The following is a 24,734-nucleotide window of genomic DNA, read 5'->3' on the forward strand; positions in this document are numbered from 1 at the left end:
TATTTATATATAGAAAGTGCCAAATGAGACTTACCCAAGTTTTATATGTATCCGTTAGTTCTCACCTTGCATTTCATTTAAAAATATCACATATACCAATTACAGTTCATATTTACTTTAGAATATGATACCATTATACAATCCAATAGTAACAGTCATATTCTATGCCATGCATTTTCTTAAATAAACGAATATATATACCTATTGGTATTTTGGACTGGCTTAAATGATGGCCGAAATTGACCATATTCAATCAATTCTAAAATTAGAACAAGACGGTCAATTTTGTTAAAACTTTGCCAGAACATGTATTGAGGCATACCTATTCAATGGTGTAAATTTAAAAAATATTAAACGATGGGAAAATTTTAGGGTTACTGAGGCCTACCCCCTTAAGTGAATGGATCTCTATGAAATTTTACCATAAGGTTCAATACCACAAAAGGAAGGTTGGGATTGATTTTCAGGGTTATGGTACCAACCTTTAAAGAAATAAGGGGCCAAAAATAAGCATTTTTGTAACTTCCAGACATAACTTGTGTGTTAGTGTATGGATCTCTCTGATTTTGTACCACAAGGTTCCATATCACAAAGGGAATGCTGGGATTAATTTTGGGGGTAATTGCCTCAAAAATTTAGGAATTAGGGGCAAAAAACAAGCATTTTTCTAGTTTCTTGACGATAACTTGTGTGTTGGTGTATGGATCTTCCTGAAATTGTACTACAAGGTTCCATATCACAAAGGAAAAGCTGGAATTGAATTTGGGGGTAATTGCCTAAAATGTTTAGTAATAAGGGGCCAAAAATAAGCATTTTTCTAGTTTCCAGAGAATAACTTGTGTTCAAGTGTATGGATCTCTGTGAAATTGTACCACAACGTTCCATATCACACAGGGAATGCTGGGATTGATTTTGGATGTAATTGCCTCAAAATTTTAGGAATTAGGGGGCAAAAAAGGGGCAAAAAAAGCATTTTTCTAGTTCCATGACAAAAACTTGTGTGTACAGTACACACAGAGAGTATGTAATCTCATACTCCCTACACTGTGTAAAAACTTGGTGTCACACCAAGAAACTCCAGCAACTCTCTCCAAATCTTGGGAGGAAATTGGGAGAAACTTGGAGTAATTCCTCCCTAAAACTCCTTAATTGTTTATTACCTTGGTGTGGTTTCTCCCAACAACATGATTTTTATTGCTATGATTACCTTTGAAGTGTGCCAGTAGTTGATGACTACAATAAACATTTCTTGTGTTTCCTGTCATTAAATGACAGTCACAAAAATGATGAAAAGTGTGAGATTTGTTAAATTTAATCAGAGACATATTATAATCTGATTTTATTAAAGAATCCTGTACAACTTTATTTATTAAAATTATATTCAGCATTTGTTCTGACAGTGTTGGTTTTTCATACCTAAGAAACATACAAAAACAAACAAAACATCACCTGTAAGTGGAGTATTATTAATAGAAAATAAAGACATATATTTTAATTGAATTTATTCAATCGTTTTTTTCTAAATTTAAATGATAAGAAATAAAGGAAGATTATATAAATATAATATATATATGTAATTTATCTACATTATTTTATTTTATTCATTATTTTTTTTTGTATCATTACTATTATTTTTTAAACCATGTATATACTAATATCTATATGTTTAAACTGACTATAAATACAACTTATTGTAAATATCAAGTTGCCATTCTTGATTATGAGATTATGAAAGAATGTAAATAATTTTCCAATCTAAAAATACATATTTGTATAAAAATTTTAAAAATAATTTCGTTAACCTTTTTTAGTGCTTTCAGAAATAAAACTAAATAGGAAATGATTGAAATAGGAAGAAGTGAGAGAATAGTTGACCTGTAATTATGTCACTGTCAGACCATGCAGTCGTGCTTTGTTGATTTTTATTACTCTTACCTGCAATCAACAGGTCATAAAACCCTCCCAGATGGGAGTAATTACTTGGTGTTTTTTGGGAGAGAAATCTGTGTTTCACAGTATGACACTGTGTTACACCAGAATCAGTGTTGGGAGTATGAGATTACATCCTCTCTGTGTGTACTGTAAGTGTTGCATATTTCTGAAATTGTACTACAAGGTTCCGTATCACAAAGGGAAAGCTGGAATTGAGTTTGGGGGTAATTGCCCGAAACGTTTAGGAATTGGGGGCCAAAAAGGGGCCAAAAAACACATTTTTCTAGTTTCCAGACAATAACTTGAGTTCAAGTGTATGCATCTCTCTGAAATTGTACTGCAAGGTACCATACCACAAAGGGAAGGCTGGGATTGAGTTTGGGGGTGATGAATTATAAGGGGGTTCAAAAAATTTGGGTGGGGGGGGGGGGACTTTTTTTTTTTTCCTTTTTTTTTCTTTTTTTTCTTTTTTTTTTCTTTTAAAATTTCCATTTTAAGTTGGTTATTTCTGATTTATATTTAAAAGCAAATAATAATGATATGGTAGGAGATACACACCAAACAGGATGTGTAAATTATTATATAATAAGCATTGTGCAATAGCAAGAAATTTTCAATTGCACAGTATTGCACAATAGCAAGAAATCTTCAATTGCACAGTATTGCGCAATAGCAAGAAATCTTCAATTGCACAGTATTGCGCAATAGCAAGAAATATCCAATAGCACAATATTGCGCAATAGCAAGAAATTGTCAATTGTGCAGTATTGCGCAATAGCAAGAAATATTCAATTGCACAGTATTGTGCAAAAGAAGATACTTCGTATAAATTGCTTATTTCTTGACCAATTTCAATGGGGTTTTATTCTTGAATTCTTGGGGTTCTTTAATATGCTGAATCTAACCGTGTATTAAGTTTTTGGATTTTGGGCCCCGTTTTTAAATTGGTCCACATTGAGGTCCAAAGGGTCCAAAATTAAACTATGTTTGATTTCATCAAAAATTTAATTATTGGGGTTCTTTGATATGCCGAATCTAACTGTGTATTTAGATTCTTAATTTTTGGTTCCGTTTTCAAATTGGTCTACATTAAGGTCCAAAGGGTCCAAAATTAAACTAAGTTTGATTTTAACAAAAATTGAATTCTTAGGGTTCTTTGATATGCTGAATCTAAACATGTATTTAGATTTTTGATTATGGGCCCAGTTTTCAAGTTGGTCCAAATCGGGGTCCAAAATTAAACTGTGTTTGATTTCAACAAAAATTGAATATATGGGGTTCTTTGATATGCTGAATCTAACCATGTATTTAGATTTTTGATTTTTGGGCCCCGTTATCAACTTTGTCCACATTGAGGTCAAAAGGGCCCAAAATTAAACTTTGTTTGATTTCATCAAAAATTGAATTCTTTGGGTTCTTTGATATGCTGAATCTAACCATGTATTTAGATTTTGGATATTGGACCATAATAGGTGAATGTCCAATTTAAAATGTTTAAGTTCTTAGACCACATTCATTCTGTGTCAGAAACCTATGCTGTGTCAAATATTTAATCACAATCCAAATTCAGAGCTGTATCAAGCTTGAATGTCGTGTCCATACTTGCCCCAACTGTTCAGGGTTCGACCTCTGCGGTGGTATCAAGCTGCGCCCTGCGGAGCATTTTATTTTGGATTGTTTTACATTTGTCATTTCAAAATTTTTATAGCTGACTATTCCCTATGGGTTTTTCTCATTGTTGAAGATTGTATGGTTATCTATAGATGTTACTTTCCCTGTCATTTTGTCACTTGTGGGGAGTTGTTTCATTGGAAATCATACCACATCTTCTTATTTTTATATTACAATAGAAACTAGAGTGGGTCGAGAATTTGTCAAATATAATATTTTTATATTTACCCTCCTGGACATTCACAGTAAGCTGCTTTAACATCACCTAGAGTCTTCTCAACAACAAACCAGCACTGGTAGGTCATCTTCCCAGTCAACGTCTTTGCCCTCTGTGTTGGCCTCACCTTTCCTATAAAAACACAAACTGAGCTGTCATCTTTTAAGTAGTTGACTTTCATTTCCTGGACATGTCCATCGTAAAACAAGCGGTAGTCCTCTGCACTCTTATAAGCTTTCAACTTCTTTTTATCGTAATCTGAACGGTGCAACAACAAATAATTGAAAATGTCATACAAGGAAAAGTCCGGTACACCAGAAAAATCTTCAACATATCTGAAAAATAAAAGGATTTCAAATTAACACTGCAGAATACATTGCTGGTATGAAATTCACAGATTATTCTAGTAAGACATGTATAATAGTAAGGTGAAAAATACTGATTGGGAATATGAGCCCTCGCCAGTACATGCAGTTCAGACAGTTGAAAGTTATATATACTAGACAGTTGAAAGTTATATATACTTGTACAATATTAAAGGACCTGAAAATGCATAAAGTATTTTCTAAATAGATGTTTAATGATATATTATAGTACATGTACAAAAAAATGTTAAGTATATCTTAATCTATATACTAACATAAATTTGTTGGACTTGAAATAAAAAGAAAATCAATGTGGAAAAATTATGATAATTGTGATAATATCCGCTTAATTCTTGCAATTCAAGAGTTTACTCATACAATGACTTTATTTCATTAAACCCTAAAATTCTTAAGTTTTTGGCAGTTAATATTTATATTAAAGAATGTGGTATATTATCGATCAAGTAAAATTGTATAAAAAAAATGTAATAGCTACATGTTTTGAACGACTAAATTTTAGGAGCCATGGGCTATCCCTTTAATTATAATGTAAAATTGCTATTAATGGATATTCTTTTGAACTGAGTCTATTTACTTCTAATGGAAAAAGTTTATAGAAAATTGAACAGTTATTGTTATATTATTATTTTTTAAAAAGTTTAAAGTCTTAAAAGTTTTCAATATTTAGAAGTTTGCATACATGTAGGGTTGTTTCTTCTTAGGGAGCTATTTGATAGTTAAGGGGGTGGGGTGAAAAATTTTGTCCTGCATTTTTTTTAAATTGTAATCTCTGTCCTGCTTTTTTATTTTTCACTCTATACGGTCCTGCATTTTTTTTTTATTAGTTTATCCTGACTTTTTTTACATGAATTGTCATATCCTGCCTTTTTTTTTTGGCAAAGTGCCTCAACCCGCCTTTTTTTTACTCAAAACTTCTGTCATGCCTATTTTTTTTTCAATTTCATCCTAGCCTAGCCCCCCACCCACCCAAAGTGAAATCGTAGCTCCCTTAATAAAATTGTTTTGGACTGACATGGATAATCATATTTTTGAAAAAATGCTGAAATAATATGAGTTTTAAAAATTATTTCATTATACTGCTAGAAAAATATATTTTAGTAATTGGCTTCAGACACACAGGTAAGGAAGAATGACCCTTCTTTTACTTTAGGGATCCCAGTACTTTAGGGTAATATATGGTTTATTTATGGTTAGGGTTACAACTAGGTTTTAAGGTTAAGACAGAGGTTGGTTTTATGGATGGGACTAGTGATATGGCATGTATGGTAAAGTTGGACTTGTGGCACAAGTTGTGTTATGGTTGGGTTAGGTAAGGGTTAAGTTTAAGGGATGTGACTAACATATGTGCTATGTATGGTTTGGTAATGTAAGGGTTAGGTTTTAAAGATGGGACTGGTGCTATGCTATATATGGTTAGGGTACATGGCCCTGTGTGTAAGGATTAGGTTTAACCTATTTTCAGTGGTTATTGGTACTTTTAACTTTTGTGTTAGGGTTGAAACTAGGTTCTAAGGGTTGGCTTCTAGGGAAGACCGTGTAATGTTCAGGTTATGGGTTAGGTAAATCATGAAAAAAAACTTAAGGTCTAGGGTTCATTTATGGTCAAAATTGTTAGCATATATGTGATGTTCTAGGTTAAAGTAAGGTTTTATATTTAGAGCTACTGTCAGGGTAAGGTATGGGTTTGGGTAAAGTTTAGTTGAGCATATTTTTATATAGGTTGGGAGCCCGTAAATTAAAAGAAGGCCGAAAATATGACTTTCTGACTTATTTTGACTGTATAACTCATTCAAACGACAAGGGATCTAATAAAAATTATAAGTTAGGTAAAGATACGAATTTTGGTTAACTTTATGGCAAGTTTAGTATGGGCATATCCCGCAATGGTGGTAAGTCGTGCACTTAAGGCCATTTTTTACTTTATTATTCTTAGACTTAGTTTTGTTTTTTTATTACTGTGTATTGTCAAGCTTGGTTACTCATAATTGTTTCTCAGTCACTGAATGTACGATGTTGTTCCATACGGGAGCAGCTGACCCGGTTTGTTTACATTCAAATTCTAATGGCTTCAAAACCACGTGACACATTGAATTGTTATATCCAATCAAATTGCTCTACTGTCAATTAGGTGATTTTTTAGTACAAGGCAATTATATTATTTGTCTGTATGATATTGCTTTGAAATAGTTTGCAATAAATTGGGAGATTATTCAATAGGAAAACTCATTATTAGCCATGAAAGTTTACATCAATGGAAATTTATAAGAATATTTACTTTTGGTCAGAATATCGATCTCTTTATACTAAACCAAATTTTTTTTTTATGAAAAATATATGTATATTGTTTTTTCTTAACCTACTCTATATTCCTGAACAAAAACATGGCATGATTATCGTTTGTTTCCCAAAGTTTTTCTTTCAATTTGGATGTTTTTTTTTCGCGGGAAAATCGCGGAAGACGTAAGGTGCTTGCCATTTTGAAATTCTTAAAAATACGATTTGCTTGGCCTGTTTGGTTTGCCATTAAGATTGATGACGCTCAATGGAATGTAAACAAAGCAATGGAGGCGGGAAGAGGGGTTTTCTTAAGTTCTGAAATGCTTTTAGGCATTCGGAAGTCAGGTTTGAAATGGCCATTAGAAAATCTGCATTTTTGTACAATACTTAAGGCGAAGTGTACGTAATTGCACGCCTCTAGCGGAATTTAGGATAAAAAACGTGCGTCGTTAGTTACGCGGGTTATCTCCCCTACTCCAAGAAAGGAAAAATGGGCACATGAAAGAGAAATAACTTCGTGCGGTCTATCATGAATTCAAACAAGTATTCATGTGCTATCTCAAAATTTCAAAGAAATTATTAGAATGACTCTAATCAGAAATCTGAGTATCCTATTGTGAGTTAGTATGACTATATTACCACTGTTTTTGTTTTAGTTAAACACGCAGGAGCAGGTACACAAAACGACTCGTGTTTATTTCAACAGAAGGTAAAAACGCCTAAACAACAAAATTATAACCAAATAAAAAATAAACCAGTGACAATTCTGCTTCTATTCGTTTCAAATTCATTAAAATCAAACCTGAATTGACCCCCACAATATTTTTTTGAAAAACCATAGTTTTTATTGAATTTCACATTGTACTGTAGCGTAAAATTGTAGGTAACAAATAATTATATTGCATGTGAATTTGTGTTTTGAACAAGAAAGACGTTGGCATGTCCGTTTTTATGCAATTGAAAATTTTTATGATGTTTTATATTTTATTATTTAGGTAAAAAGTATAAAAGATACGGGGGTAATCGACCACTAGTACAACATTTATAAGCCGAAGAAAAAGCCAACAGCAAAAAAAAAAAACCCATCAGATTCCGTCCACAAAACATTACACTCTCAGAAACTAAGAATTGAGCACTATTACATTTATCTCAGAATAAGTAAAATCTATGTCATCCAAATCTCAGTTTTCAAGGTGCAAAAAATAAACAGGTGTCTTCTCTTCCGTCCGCAATTTTTGGGGAAAGTAAAATCTAAATTTAGAACCATGGTTGAAACTGAAACTACACATGTATGATAAAAATAGAACGTGTTATTTTTTTCTTTATCAAATTCAGATTTCAAAGGGATAGCGAAACTTGTTTTCTTTTTTGTTGTGCTTTTGTGTATCATTCAGCAGTAGTATGAGGTAGGGGAAGAATGGGGAGGGGGTGAAGAAAATTAGTTCTACAATGTCGGGGCTTTTTATAACCGACTATACGGTATGGATTTTCTCATTGTTGAAGGCCGTATATATGATTGCCTTTAACAATTGCTTACATCCACATCCTTTAAGGTAGCTGGGGTGTCTAAATGTTGGACGATAGATTTTTCTTAAACTTCTGTAAGACTTCTGTGTCAATGTTATATAAATTTCAATATAAAAACTGGGGATCACGGACCTTGTTTTTTCGTAATAACACATTGAAATTAACGAAATTTGGGTTATTTTATATTGTTAATATAGGGGAAACTTAAATTTTCCTTATTGCAGAAACATTAAACGATGGAATTGGCTAAAAGTCGATGAGAGAATTGCTTTTCATTAATAACTCCGAAATATCAAATAAAAATAGGGTGTCACATGCCTTATTTTCTTGAAAAAAATCCCCAAATATTTTAAATATACTTTACGACACTTAATTTCTTGATAGTTCAATCTTTAAATTTCAAGTTTTAGGTATTTTGTTGTATATTGAATGATACTTGGTAAAATATTTTTAAAACAAAAAAGTTTTTGCAACATGATCAGAACGGACGCTCAGAAAAAGGAACCCGATCTACCTTAAACGTGGCAGATAGTTGTCTCATTTGCAATCATACCACATCTCCTTATGTTCATATTATATTAACAAAACTGCAATTCAAATTTGCACTATATACAGGAACAATTTGTATGGCACTATACTAGGTAAACTCGTATAGCATCGCTCTTGGTACATTCTTATAGCATTACACCAGTACATTTATAGCATATCACTATGCACAAAGCTTTAGCATTACACTATACACAATGCTATAGCATTAAACACGATATACACAATGCTAAGGCTAACACTGGGAATGATCTGTGCTACGTGAAGTTAAAACTCCAATCTGTTTTACCTTGCTAAAATTCATATGCGGGTTCTTCTTTTGACCTTATTACAGCCATAAAAATTCTCAAGATAATATGCAGATGCAGTTTTCTTATTTTTTGGAGTCTTGCATGTGGATATTTAACAAATAATGGTACAAAAAATTATTTCCTTTTTTACTTAAAATCTCCAGCAAACATTATATCATGCTTTGTCGTGTAGTTAAAGAAAAGGGAAAGCGATCGAGACAGGAAATTTTTTAAATAAAATTGCAGAGTTGTGTCACGTGCACGCGTGTGAACCTGACAAATAAAATGGGCTTTGTGCGCAATACCTCGAATAGCGCCGGAAATGGTGAGGATGCAAAGATGCAGCAAATTATATTCACTTTTTTAAAATACAAACATGCAGAAATAAGATTTAAAAAAAGACGTGTATACGCGATCCCAATATTATAACCGATTATTTAAATACGTATAGAATCATTCTGTCAACGCTGTGTAACTGGGACAATTTCAAACTTGATATTTGATTCATAATTATTAAAACAATACACTATAAAAAAAAAAAGAAGATGTGGTATGATTGCTAATGAGACAACTCTCCACAAGAGTTCAAATGACACAGAAATTAACAACTATAGGTAACCGTACGGCCTTCAACAATGATCAACGCCCATAGTCAGCTATAAATACATGCATTTCAAAAAAGATGTGGAACCCTGTCTAATTAAAAAAAGATGGAGTTAAAGTCTATACAGTAACTTTCTTTCACTTGCAGTATATTTATTTGCCAATTTGTTTTTTTTTTTTGGCAGCAGAATTATCCTTAAAAACAGTTAGTTTATTTCCTTATCAATTGATTACGCTTGAGCATTTGCAATAATTAGGAAAATGGGTTATACACACTCACGATTTTGTTACAACACTGTACGGTATAATAGCGTTATAGAGTAGAAATTGTGATGACGTTACAGTAGACATCAATAACGTCGCCGAATGTTTTTATTCTTTCCGCTAAAAATCAAACTTTAACAGGATATAGCTTGAAAACTAGCACGGTTGCTAAGGACTTTCTTTGCACCAATGGGTTCTTCGTTCATCTTTGAATCGCATATCGATTTTTAAAAAAATTCTGTGGACCAACGAATTAGAAAATCTTAATAAAGTAAAAATATCTGCCGATTTTTATGATTTTCCCTATATATCCTTTGTATTTTTGGCGTATCATGCTGTTAATTTCAACAGCTTGTATTTGAAAAACGAAAACGGTTACCCCTTTTTTTTATTTTATTGTCTGGTGTATTTTTACAAGCAGAATCCACATGTAAAATTTAAAAAAATTCTGTGAAGTAGTTAATTACGTACACTTCGCCTTAAGAATAATAATGAAAACATATCTTTAGAAATATTATTTTATTTAGAAGTGTAGAAAAAATGTATTCTGCACTAATTTTATACGCTGGTATTAGCGTAGTGACGTCAATGCGGAGTTTTCCCGTATGATAAGTACAATAACAAAATCCGAACGAACCAACGTTATGACCGATTATAGACTACGGTAGGATACATATTCTACGTGGATAGCCACGCGTTGGGACCCCCTTAGTAAAAAACGGTCAAAAACCGGTTTAAATAAGTATGCAGAGGAGGGTAAAAGCCATAGAAATGAATGGAAAATTATCTTAATTACCCTTCTAAGGTAAACGGGTCTGAAAAACTACAACCGGCTCTTCTCAGGCGATCTTGTAGGGTAGAGTCGACGTCGTCTGCTAGAAAATTGGGATCATACGGAATCTTCAATTTTCCACCGCCTCAGCTAAACTGGCCAAATCTCTCTGTTTATAACCATTTGCCACTATTCCTCTATCTCGTAAATACAGCTGAATCTTTGAAATTGTCAATGATTTAAAAGATAACATCGTGATTGTAATAGAAAAGTAGAATGAAACAATTTGTTTTGCGGAATCGCTATGGTAAGCAAGCAAAAACTGTGACGTATTTTGCCCCACCTATTTACGGTCGATATATTTTGCAGATTTGAAAGCGAAACGCCACTTAATGTGCAAGTGGTCTATTCATTTTCAATCTTTTTCTCAGTGTAAAATTCTCATTAAAGAAAATTCCGCGAAACGATGTTATCTTCTTTGGCCCCTAAACTATGTGACGTCATAGGTATGCTTCCGGCGTCAAACGTAAACACCGGGCGTTTTCTGGCTTCTTGGCCGCTTCAGAATGTAATTAAATTTGGTAAGAAGAAGATTTCTAGGTGCAACATGTGAGTTTTTTTGCTTATCATTGTAAAAATTGCATGTCAATACAGTCAATACAAAATGCCGGCTTCCTTAGTTACAGACAAGGAGATAGAGAATTGTACGCTTACTGACATCCAATCAGAACCACTGATACAAACTAATTGCATTAGAATTACAAATGGCTGGCGTAGATTTAGCAAAACCCAAAGGAAGAAAAAGACAAATCGAGCCAAGAGAAGATTTCCGTGACGAACTTAATGACAGAAAAAGGTCGAAATGTGATTGCTGTACGTAACATCATATAATAGATATATATAGAATTTAAGTTCATTTTTCACTTTCACTTTCATATTTTTTGGTTATTAGTGCTGAAAGATAGTAAATATTTCTTATTCAGGCAACACAAACTCCTTTAAATCATATATGGAATAGAAATACAGAACCAGTAACATCTGTCCAACATCTTTCTTAAGATTAAAATCGAGTCATTTCTCATTTGTTTTCATAACTTTATTTGCATACTTGTACACGAGTATTTCACGTAGTAATAAGTTTAAAATAGACGTTATGAATTAAGGTTGTTAGTTTTCTCAATTGAATTGTTTCCCATTTTTCCGACTATACCGTTAACGGTAGGGTATTTCTCATTATTGAAGGTCGTACGGTACCTTTAATTTCTTCTACCACGTCATTTCAACTTTGGTGGATGGTTGTCTCATACACCTTATCGCTATTCACGGCTGACCCGAGAATCTGTCCCGCTTGAACTATTGATGTCATACAACAATCACTTTTCCATTGTGGCGTCAGATATTTTGTATTATGACGTCAAAATTTACGGGAACCTGTGTAATGTCCAGTAATGGCGGACAAATAGCGATAAGCATGATAAGGTGTATTAGCAATCGATCATACCACTTCCCCTTATATTTATTATTTATATATTTATATATTTATGTTTCAAGTTGTTAGTTGAGCAAAAACTATTTATAAAAATTAAATAGTTGTCGCTGAACTAACAACTTGAAACGTCATCCCAATGTAAAGTCTACCCAAGTGTTTCAAAACGCAGCTCCATATTTGGCTCCGTTTCATCATCACTAACTACATGTGTGCTACTTATTTATATATATATATATATATATATCTTTTGTTGTGAATTATAATTTTCTTTGTGTTGTATATTTTTGGTGGTGGAGCTGTTCGACGTACGAAAGTATGGTTAGTGACCCTAAAGGCTATATAAGGTGTAAATATCCAGAAAGATAAGTTATGTTTTTATGGGTTTTTTTCGCACGAAGCGCGAATATTTTTATTTGTTTTTTCGACGCTATCAATCAAATAATTATTTTCCATTTTAAGTTGGTTATTTTTGATTTATATATCATGTTTATAAGAGCAAATAATAATGATATGGTTTGATTTCATCAAAAAGTGAAATATTGGGGTTCTTTGATATGCTGAATCTAACCGTGCATTTAGATTCTTAATTTTTGGTCCTGTTTTCAAATTGGTCTACATTAAGGTCCAAAGGGTCCAAAATAAAACTTAGTTTGATTTTAACAAAAATTGAATTCTTGGGGTTCTTTGATATGCTGAATATAACCGTGTATGTATTTAGATTTTGGATATTGGACCATAATAGGTAAATTAAAAAATTTTAAGTTCTTCGACCACATTCATTCTGTGTCAGAAACCTATGCTGTGTCAAATATTTAATCACAATCCAAATTCAGAGCTGTATCAAGCTTGAATGTTATGTCCATACTTGCCCCAACTGTTCAGGGTTCGACCTCTGCGGTTGTATCAAGCTGCGCCCAGCAGAGCATTTTATTTATATTATTAAAAACACAGCTATTTTGGACCCCCCTTTTTTGGGCCCCACTGTAAAAAAAAAGTCTTGTTTTTGTCGAGCCTTCGACTTTTGTCGAGAAAGCGAGACATAGCGATCCTACATTCCGTCGGCGTCGTTGTCGTCGGCGGCGTCCACAAATATTCACTCTGTGGTTAAAGTTTTTGAAATTTTAATAACTTTCTTAAACTATCCTGGATTTCTACCAAACTTGGACAGAAGCTTGTTTATGATCATAAGATTATATTCAAAAGTAAATTTTGTAAAAAATAAATTCCATTTTTTCCGAATTTTACTTATAAGTGGACTTAGTTTTTCTGCCAGGAAACATTACATTCACTCTGTGGTTAAAGTTTTTGAAATTTTAATAACTTTCTTAAACTATCCTGGATTTCAACCAAACTTGGAAAGAAGCTTGTTTATGATCATAAGATAGTATCCAGAAGTAAATTTTGTAAAAAAAAAATTCCATTTTTTCCGTATTTTACTTATAAATGGACTTAGTTTTTCTGCCAGTTAACATTACATTCACTCTGTGGTTAAAGTTTTTAAAATTTTAACAACTTTCTTAAACTATCCTGGATTTGTACCACACTTGGACAGAAGCTTGTTTATGATCAAAAGCTAGTATCTAGAAGGAAATTTTGATAAAATTTTGTTCCATTTTTTAGCTCACCTTGCCCGAACGGCCAAGTGAGCTTTTCTCATCACTTTGCGTCCGTCGTCGTCGTCGTCCAGCGTCGTCTGTTAACTTTTACAAAAATCTTCTCCTCTGAAACTACTGGGTCAAATTTAACCAAACTTGGTCACAATCATCATTGGGGTATCTAGTTTCAAAAATGTGTCCGGTGATGCGGTCAACCAACCAAGATGGCCGCCATGGCTAAAAATAGAACATAGGGGTAAAATGTAGATTTTGGCTTATATCTCTGAAACCAAAGCATTTAAAGCAAATCTGACATGGGGTAAAATTGTTTATCAGGTCAAGATCTATCTGCCCTGAAATTTTCAGATGAATCTGACAACCCGTTGTTGGGTTGCTGCCCCTGAATTGGTAATTTTAAGGAAATTTTGTCGTTTTTGGTTATTATCTTGAATATTATTATAGATAGAGATAAACTGTAAACAGCAATAATGTTCAGCAGAGTAAGATCTACAATTAAGTCAACTTGACCAAAATGGTCAGTTGACCCCTTAAGGAGTTATTGCCCTTTATAGTCAATTTTTAACCATTTTTCGTAAATTTTTGTAATCTTTTACAAAAATCTTCTCCTCTGAAACTACTAAGACAAATTTAACCAAACTTTTACACAATCATCATTATGGTATATAGTTTAAAAAATGTGTCCGATGACCCCGCTCACGAACCAAGATGGCCAACATGGCTAAAAATAGAACATAGGGGTAAAATGTAGATTTTGGCTTATATCTCTGAAACCAAAGCATTTAGAGTAAATCTTACAAAGGGTAAAACTGATTATCAGGTCAAGATCTATCTGCCCTGAAAATTTCAGACCAATCAGGCAGCACGTTGTTGGGTTGCTGCCCCTGAATTGGTAATTTTAAGAAAATTTTGCAGCTTTTGGTTATTATCTTGAATATTATTATAGATAGAGATAAACTGTAAACAGCAATAATGTTCAGCAAAGTAAGATCTACAAATAAGTCAACATGACCAAAATTGTCAATTGACCCCTTAATCAGTTATTGCCCTTTATAGTCAATTTTTTACAATTTTTTCATAAATTTTGTAAATTTTTGTAAATTTTTACAAAATATTTTCCACTGTAACTACTGGGCCAAGTTCATTATAGATAGAGATAATTGTAAGCAGCAAGAATGTTCAGTAAAGTAAGATCTACAAACACATCACCATCACCAAAACACAATTTTGTCATGAATCCATCTTTGTCCTTTGTTTAATATGCACATATACCAAGGTGAGCGACACAGGCTCTTTAGAGCCTCTAGTTCCATATTTTACTTATAAATGGACTTAGTTTTTCTTCCAGTCAACATTACATACATTCTGCAGTTTAAGTTTTTAAAACATTTATTAGATTCATAAATTATCCTGGATTTTTACCAAACTTGGACAGAAGCTACTTACAATCAAAAGATAGTATAGTGAGGAATATTTTTATTAATTTTTTTCCTCAATTTTGTTGAGCCTGCGATTAACTCTAAAAGTAGGCGAGACACTGGGTTCGGCGGAGCCCTTACGAATTTTTTTCTATATTTACAATTTTCTACAATGTATAGACATATAACAAGTCTCAACAAACCATTACTAGTCGATTACAATACCTTTTTTACTATCCACACAAACCCCATGTGAAAAAAGAAGAAGGTACCTTTGATGAATAACCTACTTTCACTTTGGAGGATCAGGTCAGGAAAACGATATAAATTTCATATAAAAACTCACTTACTTTTCATAAAAATTACATCCTTAGATTCCGGAGATATTTTTTGCCCATGTCAAGACAGGTGTTCAAATTAGCGGTGGTCCTTTCTCCTAGGTCCAGGAACTGTCATATTTTCGCTCGGACTTCCGATTTGGTTATAAGCTGCACCTGATGGACTTTCGATTTTCAAGTTTTAGGAAACATGTATATCATGTGTATATCACATGGACTCGGTGAGCAGATTACAATTTTGTTAATCAATGTTTTTTAAATTTATTTTAGTATTTCCTGTCTATTTGTATTACTTTATTAACGTATATGACGTTGACATCGATATTTCTTTGTTTTCTAGCAATGTGCAGTTTACTATCCATATCCGTATACTGAAAAATTCTAAATTTCAATAGTTAAAATGGTGAAATATAATCTCTTTTTGGTGTAACCATGGAAATATTCTGCATTTATTTGTTATAAAATATTGCATAAAAGAAGGGTGAAAATGTTCCCAAAATTTGGTCCAAAGAAGAATTTCAATCCATTAGAGTGGTACCTTGTCTCAAACTATAGACATTTATCTATCAAGAGGTTCAAAAAAGCATTTCACCTAATTTTTCCATAAACACATGATAAACATGATAAAACTGAACTGAAAAGTTTGAGAGTCAAACACTACGATAATGTCTTGATCTATTGGAGAAATACAGACTGTCAAACAGAAAAATGGCCTAAAATCATGCGAAAAAAAACAATCTTGATGTTCATATAAACCCACACGTAAGGCTTTATTATTCTTCAACTACCTACAAATCTTGTGGACTGTTACCTTGTGAACTAGCATGTTAAAAATCGAGCTCATCTTTTTGGTCAAGTACAAAGCAGTGTTAATATTCACATTACATTAATATGAAAATGCATATTAATTTGCTGCTAGACGTTAAGTAGCCAATCATCATCTTTATATTTAGTTTTTCAACGCTATCAATCAAATTATTGTTTTCAAAATTTAACGCTATAAGGTATGGGGAAAATCTGTATTCAGAATATTTTTTTAGGAAAAAACATAACCCCCCTTTAAGTTAAATGGTCGTTTCCTAACTACAAACATGTATCAGTACATATCAGTTTGACAAATATTTTAAGGTCCTGCCCCCAAGGGCATCACCATGGTCCATTGACTTTGAATTAATTATTAATTTTCTATGTGGAGAATCTACTTCAGTTAAATTGATAGTAACTACTTACAATAGACAACAATATTTTCTAAAAAGTTTCATTACTGTATGTACATCTCAGTTTGTCGACCATTTTGATGCCCAGTCCACTAGGTCCATAGACTTTGAATTAATAAGTAATGTTGCTGTCCATCAGATTGTCTTTTTCTGAATTTTGTGATGACAGGCGAGACACATCTCTATGTCAACAGTTTATTCTCATTTTTTATTTGGGGACCTTTTATAGCTTGCTTTGTGATACTGTTGAAGGCTGTATGATTACCATCTAGGTCATTTGGTCTCTGGTGGAGAGTTGTCTTATTGACAATCATGCCACATCTTATTTTCATAAAAGTGCCCCAAAAAAATTCGTACGTATAACACATTTGATTTCCAGAAAATAACTTTAGTTTAAGTGAATGGATCTCTATGAAACTTTACCAGAAAGTTCAATACCACAAATGGAAGGTTGGGATAGATTTTTGGGTTTATGATATTAACAGTTTAGGAATTAAGGACCAAAAACAAGCATTTTTGTTGTTTCCGGACTTGTGTTTAAGTGTATGGATCACTCTACAATTATACCACAAGGTTACATATCACAAAGGAAAGGCTTGGATTGAGTTCTGGGATAATTGCCCCAAAAGTTCAGGAATATGGGGCGAAAAAAGGGCAAAAAACAAGCATTTTTCAGGTTTTGTTTAAGTGTATGGATCTCTCTAAAAAAAATTGTGCTACAAGTTCTATACCACAAAGGGTTTGATGGGATTGAATTTAGGGGGTAATTACTCAAAGGGAGGGGGTTCAAAAAATTTGGGGGCTTTTTTTCCGATTTTTTTTGGAGAGGAGGTTCATATTTTTTTCTTCAAAATTTTTGAAATTTTAAATTTTTGGAAAGCTTCAAGAAGAAATCTTCGCAATAGCACAGTATTGCGCAACAGCACAGTATTACGCAACAGCACAGTATTGTATAATAGCACAGTTTTGTGCAATAGCACAGTACATGTATAATGCACAGTAGCACAGTATTGGGCAATAACAAGAAATCTTCAATTGCACAGTATTGCACAATAGCAAGAAATCTTCTGTTGCCCATTAGCACAGTATTGCGCAACAACAAAGTTTTGTGCAATAGCAAGAAATCTTCAATTGCACAGTATTGCGCAGTAGTACAGTATTCTGCAATAGCAAGAAATCTTCAATTGAAAATAGATACAAATCTTTTTATCAATTTCAATGGGATCAATTTTAAGTCTTTAATGTTTGGGGGTTCTAACCTTGTATTACTTTTTTCGATATTGAGTCCCATTTCAAAATTGGTCTACATTTAGGTCAAAAGAGTCCAAAATTAATATTTGTTTGATTTCACCAACAACTGAATTATTGCGGCTGTATGATATGCTGAATCTTATTGTGCATTTTGATTTTTTTATTTTGGGCCCTGTTTTCAAATTAGTTCATGCTAATGTTTGAGGGTCAAAAACTAAACATTGTCAATTGCACAGTATTGCACAATAGCAAGAAATCTTCTGTTGCCCATTAGCACAGTATTGCGCAACAACAAAGTTTTGTGCAATAGCAAGAAATCTTCAATTGCACAGTATTGCGCAGTAGTACAGTATTCTGCAATAGCAAGAAATCCTCAATTGAAAATAAATACAAATCTTTTTATCAATTTCAATGGGATCAATTTTAAGTCTTTAATGTTTGGGGGTTCTAACCTTGTATTACTTTTTTCGATATTGAGTCCCATTTCAAAATTGGTCTACATTTAGGTCAAAAGAGTCCAAAATTAATATTTGTTTGATTTCACCAACAACTGAATTATTGCGGCTGTATGATATGCTGAATCTTATTGTGCATTTTGATTTTTTTATTTTGGGCCCTTTTTCAAATTAGTTCATGCTAATGTTTGAGGGTCAAAAACTAAACTTTGTTTGATTTCAACTAAAATTAAATATTTTGACTTGGATGGCAATTATACCACATCTTCTTATTTCTAAAAGTAATACTACTTTTGTTTTTTATGCCCCCGCCGTAGCGGAGGGGGCATTAAGTTTTACCCTTGTCTGTCCGTCCGTCCGTCCCAAAGTTGGTTTCCCATCTCTAACTTTAGTTTGCCTCAACCAAATGTTATGAAACTTATACACAATGCTTATTACCACTAAATACAGATCAAGATTGAGTTTTGGTGGCGTCACTTTTACCGTTCTAGAGTTATGCTCCTTTACAAATGGAAAAATTGCTAAATTTTTCGTTTCCGTTCTCTAACTTAAGTTTGGCTCAACCAAATGTTATGAAACTTATACACAATGCTTATTAGGGCCCTGCCGAATGGCGGACGCCCTATAGTGACCAGTCTGTCCGTCCGTCTGTCTGTTTGTCTGTTCATCCGTCCATCCTTAACAAATTGTGTCCGCTCTATATCTAGAGAACCGCTAGGATTTCAAAGTTTATACTTGACATGTATATTAACCAACACCAGAGGGTGTGTCATAATGTATGAACAACTTCCTAGGTCAAAAACTTTGGTTTTAGTTTACAACTCCATGTCCTATGGTAAAGATCGTGTCCGCTCTATATAAACATAAAAATTGCTGAATTTTTCGTTTCCGTTCTCTAACTTTAGTTTGTCTCAACCAAATGTTATAAAACTTATACACAACCTTTCTAGAGTTATGCGTGTTTACAAATAGAAAAATTGCTGAATTTTTAGTTTATGTTCTCTACTTAAGTTAGCCTCAACCAAATGTTATGAGACTTACACACAATGCTAATTACCACAAAACTCAGATCGAGTTCAAATTTGGGTAGCATCACTTTTACCGTTCTTCAGTTATGTCCCTTTATAACTATATGATGTGCAAGCGGGGGCATCATCTGTGTCCACATGTGGACACTATCCACATTTTTTACATATTTTGATTTTAGATGAAAGATGTTTTAATATCAAATCTGTCAAAGCTTGGGCCAATTTGATACTGGAATGTGAATGTTCATGCAACATTGAATGCATGTCGAAATGCAGCAAGGAATGTATGTTGAAATGCAACGAGGAATGCAAGGGGAACAAGCAATGGATAGGAGGTCAAAATAAAATAGTACTTACACACAATAATCATATTGTCGGAAACAGGGATATAACAATGATGGAGCAGTCTGAACATAAGAATTCCATCATGCTGAGAAATCTTACAGAAGCTGATTGGAACTCAACTTTTACCTGCAGTTTTGGTACACTTTTTAAGTCAATCAGCTTAGATGGATATAATGAGCGTAAGTTTAACTTTCTTACATCTATATACAAATTTTTTTGCGTTCATATTATCATAATTATGTCATGGCGATGTCTGTGGCGTATCAAATTGTCATCCGAAGACATTTGTCATCCTATACATTTTGGTTTACAGGATCTCTATGAAATTGAAATTGTAGCACAAGCCAAAAAGGTTCCATATATATATATACTACACAAGGAAGGTTTATTTTGATTTTGGGGTTTATTGTCATTGCTGTTAGGAATTAGGAGCCAAAAACAAGCATTTTTTTCTTATTTCAGGACAACAACTTATGTATTAGTGTATGGATCTCTGTGAAATTTTACCACAAGGTTCTATACCAAAAAGAATGTTGAGGGTCGTGGCCTAAACCGATTAGAAATTAAAGGCCGAAAAGGGGTAAAAAAACAAGAATTTTATGGTTTGTGGACAATTACTTGAATATTAGTCTCAGGATTGCTATGAAATTGTACCACAAGGTTTAAAACGGTAAAAAGAACGTAGGGGGATTGTTAGGGCATTCTGACCCTACAGGTTTAAGAAAAAAGAAGCCAAAAACAATATCTTTTTATACGCCCTTTTACGGGACGTATTATGGTATACCGTTGTCCGTCTGTCCGTTCGTCTGTCTGTCCGTCGTCAACATGTCGGACATTAACTCAAAAACGCTTTAACCAATTTGCATAAAACTTTGGTGAATTGTTTATTTCTAATGACATGAGCTCCCTTTCGTTTTTTATAAATTTTAGATTTTACTTTTCCAAGTTATGAGGTTTTATTCATTAAAAAAAGGGGGATTTTCAAGTTTTCGGAAAATAACTCAAGAATGCTTTCACCAACTTGCAAGTATTGTGGTGAATTGTTTATATCTATTGACATGAGCTCCCTTTTGATATTTATATATTTTAGATTTTATGTTTCCAAGTTACAGGGTTTTATTCATAAAAAAAGGGGGATTTTCCAGTTTTCGGACAAAAAATCAAAAATGCTTTCAGCAGTTCTTATGAAACTTTGGTGAATTGTTTATATCTATTGATGTAAGCTCTGTTTAGAATTTTATAAATTTTACATTTTACATTTTTGAGTTATGGGGTTTTATTCATTAAAAAAGGGGTTGATTTTCCAGTTTTCGGACAATAACTCCAAAAAAAATGCTGTCACCAATTCTCATGAAACTTTGGTGAATTGTTTATATCTATTGATGTAAGCTCCCTTTTGATTTTCATAAATTTCTAATATGACATTGAGAAGTAATTGAACTTTATTTGTTTATAGTCTGACAACAGATTTACTAAGTATTTCACAACAGCAAGAAATCTTTAATTGAATATAAATTCAATTCATATAACCAATTTCAAGTTCTTTGACTACATTTATTCAGAAACCTATAATATGTCAAATATTTAATTACAATCCAAATTCAGACCTGTATCAAGCTTGAATATTGTGTCCATTTTTGCCCCAACTGTTCAGGGTTGGACCTCTGCAGGCGTATCCAGTTGCGCTCAGCGAAGCAGTTTATAATTATTTGTATCAATTGATTATTTTTTTAACAATTTCAATTGGGTTTTTATTCAGTCTTGTATTCTGGTGGTCTTTAATATGCTGAATTTAACCAGGTATTTTGAATCTGGATTTTACGGGACGTATTACTATTATGGTATACCTCTGTCCGTCCGACCTTCGTCAACATGTCTGACATTAACTCAAAAACACTTTAATAAATTTGCATAAAACTTTGGTGAATTGTTTATATCTATTGACGTGAGTTTCCTTTCGTTTTTTATAAATTTTAGATTTTAATTTTCCGAGTTATCGGTTTTATTCATTAAAAAAAGGGGGATTTTCCAGTTTTCTGATAATAACTCAAGAATGCTTTCACCAACTTGCAAGAAATTTTGGTGAGTTGTTTATATCTATTGACATGAGCTCCCTTTCGATTTTTTAAAAATTTTAGATTTTACGTTTCCAAGTTACAGGGTTTTATTGTCTCGCTTGGCGGAGTCGAAAAGCGAGACATAGGTATGCTGTTTCCGGAGTCGGCGGCGGCGGTGTCAACAATGTATTAGTTTGTGATTAGGTCTAGTTTGTGGGGAACCACAAGTTGAAGGTCAATCATATTTGGTATGCAGTTCACAGTATAAGCATTGGCACATCTCATTTCCATGGAGATTATTTGGCCCTGCCCACTCAGTCATGGTCTATTGACTTTGAAGCTTTTGCTTATTTTACATGTATTAGTTTGTGATTAGGTCAGTTTATGGGGAACCACTAGTGGTAGGTCAATGATATTTGGTATGCAGTTGTATAAGCATTGGCATATCTCATTTCCATGGAGATTATTTGACTCCGCCCCTTGGTCATGGTCTATTGACTTTGAAAATTTTGCTTAGTTAACATGTATTAGTTTGTGATTAGGTCAGTTAAAGGGGAACTATTAGTGGTAGGCCAATGTTAATTGGTATTCAGTTGTATAAGTATTAGCACATTTCATTTCCATGGAGAATATTTGGCCCCTTCCCCTCAGTCATGGACTCATGGTCTATCGACTTGAAAATTTTGCTTAGTTAACATGTATTAGCTTGTGATTAGGTCAGTTAAAGGGGAACTATTAGTGGTAGGCCAATTTTAATTGGTATTCAGTTGTATAAGTATTAGCACATTTCATTTCCATGGAGAATATTTGGCCCCTTCCCCTCAGTCATGGACTCATGGTCTATCGACTTGAAACTTTTGCTTAGTTTACATGTATTAGTTTGTGATTTGATCAGTTTAAGATGAACTGCTAATGTTAAGTCAATGATATTTGGTATGCAAATTTATTGGCATTTTTAAGTATCGTTTCCATGGAGATTTTATAGCTCCACCCTCTCTTCATGGTTCATTGACTTTGAAACTTTTGCATAGTTTACAAGTTTCTGTTTTTGTTAAGGTTTGTTTAAAGGGAACGACTTATAATAAGTCAATGATATTTGGTATGCAGTTGTATAAGCAATGGCACATCTCATTTACATGGAGATTGTTTAGCCATGTACCTCAGTCATGGTTCGTTGACTTTGAATGTTTGCCTAACTTATGTAAAATGTTAAGTATTGTTATTTTAATGTCAATATTTGCATAATCAAAATTATGAAAAAGCGAGACATATCTCTGTGATAACAGTTTATTGTTAATAAAAAAGGTGGATTTTCCAGTTATCGGACAATAACTCAAAAATGCTTTCAGCAGTTCTAATGAAACTTTGGTGTATTGTTTATATCTGTTGATGTAAGCTCCCTCAAGAATTTTATCAATTTTACATTTTATATTTCCGAGTTGACATTTTGTATGTCATAGTTCAAAGATAAACACACAAAAGACTTATATAATAAGCCTAAATGACAAAACTAGAAAACAACCAAATCAAATGTTATGAAACTTATACACAATGCTAATATTACAACAATAAAAAAGATCAAGTTTGAATTTTTGTTGGCATCACTGTTACCATTCTAGAGTTATGCCCCTTTACAAATGGAAAAATTGTTGAATTTTTTGTTTCCGTTTTCTTAATTAAGTTTGCCTCAACCAAATGTGATGTAACTTGTACCAGGGATGGGGTAATTGAAAATGTATAAATTGTTATCAAGTGTAATGCATTACAATTTTCCATGTCTTTGAATGTAATGTGTAATTGAGCATTTTTTCAATTACATGTAATGGTAATTTAATTAATTACAATGAAGAAAGCATGTAATGCTAAATTACTTTTGAATTACATTTCAATTACATGTACTTTTATGGTGTTAATCATGTTAATGATAAGAAATTGTGTTAATATAAATATTATTTATTTGACATACAGAAATGTTTTCTAAATAGTCTTATAACTTAAAAAAATGTGAGAATCATATATTGGTGTTGTTCAGTTTTTAAGAAAGATCTTTATCTAAATAGATTGATAACATGTATATATTCATATGATCAAAATACACATGTACATGTATGTATTGTTAAACAAATGTATATATCTTTCTTAGACAGTTCATTTAGAATTTTAAATCACTGCACACAATCATTTTGTCAAATTAGTATACACAAAAGGATTATAGAATTAAAATTATCAGCTGTAAAAACAAATGGCAATTAATCAGACTAAATGTGTAATAAAACAGCCTAGGGACAATGCCACCAATACATGTATTTTATCTAATTAGCAAAATATTGCTAATATTGAGACATTATACATTGTTTGTGCTAAAAAATTATTTTCAATCTAGTGACAAGCATACTTTTGAATAATCATGATAATTGTAAAGTAAAAAACATGGACAATTTTTTAATTTATTTATAATTTATTTATTTATATTATGTTTAATTAAATGGCTTCATTTCTGAGTTTTCAAAATACCCCTTAATGTATTGGGAAGTTAATAGGAACACATTCCCTCTTCTATCAACACATCTTATGATATAGCAATACCTGCCACATCAGCTCCTGTCTGAACACTTTGTTTCGACAGGAGCTGATGTGGCAGGTATTGCTAGATCATAAGATGTGATGATAGAAGACATTAAAAATACTAATGATGATCAAATGCAATGCTAAAACTATGCTGTAAGCATACATGAATATTTTACACATGCTATATATTGTTTAAAAAAAGTTATGATGAAATGTAATGTGTAATTTAATCAATTACTTTAGTTAGAAAAATGCTTGTTTTTTGCCCCTTTTTGGCCCCTAATTCCTAAAATTTGGAGGCAATTACCACAAAAATCAATCCCAGCATTCCCTTTGTGATATGGAACCTTGTGGTACAATGTCAGAGAGATCCATACACTAACACACAAGTTATGTCTGGAAGTTACAAAAATGCTTATTTTGGCCCCTTTTTGGCCTCTAATTCCTTAACTGTTGGTACCATAACCCCC

At 32.8% G+C, this 24,734-nt stretch overlaps 1 protein-coding gene and 1 long non-coding RNA gene across 14 annotated transcripts in view; one reads left to right on the forward strand and one right to left on the reverse strand.

Annotated features, from left to right (window-relative positions):
- Window positions 1-24,734, reverse strand: part of LOC127699971 (uncharacterized) — a 200,884-nt gene that overhangs the window by 172,064 nt on the left and 4,086 nt on the right. The gene's annotated exons all lie outside the window — the stretch shown is intronic.
- Window positions 11,197-24,734, forward strand: part of LOC127699812 (uncharacterized) — a 211,962-nt gene continuing 198,424 nt past the window's right edge. For 5 of the 13 annotated variants that reach the window (XR_007981238.1, XR_007981232.1, XR_007981228.1 and 2 more), the window contains exons 1-2: window positions 11,206-11,358; window positions 19,474-19,818. Coding sequence is in view for 6 of the 13 variants with exons in the window: in XM_052203190.1 (XP_052059150.1) it covers window positions 11,250-11,358; window positions 19,474-19,818 (454 nt within the window). In the remaining 7 variants the exon portion in view is untranslated. Of the gene's footprint in view, window positions 11,359-19,473; window positions 19,819-24,734 lie in introns of all 13 variants that reach the window. The other 8 variants (XM_052203208.1, XM_052203198.1, XR_007981240.1 and 5 more) reach the window with 6 other exon arrangements.

Source organism: Mytilus californianus, unplaced genomic scaffold (genome assembly GCF_021869535.1).
Source record: "Mytilus californianus isolate M0D057914Y unplaced genomic scaffold, xbMytCali1.0.p SCAF_1, whole genome shotgun sequence".
Taxonomy (NCBI): Eukaryota; Metazoa; Mollusca; class Bivalvia; order Mytilida; family Mytilidae; genus Mytilus; species Mytilus californianus.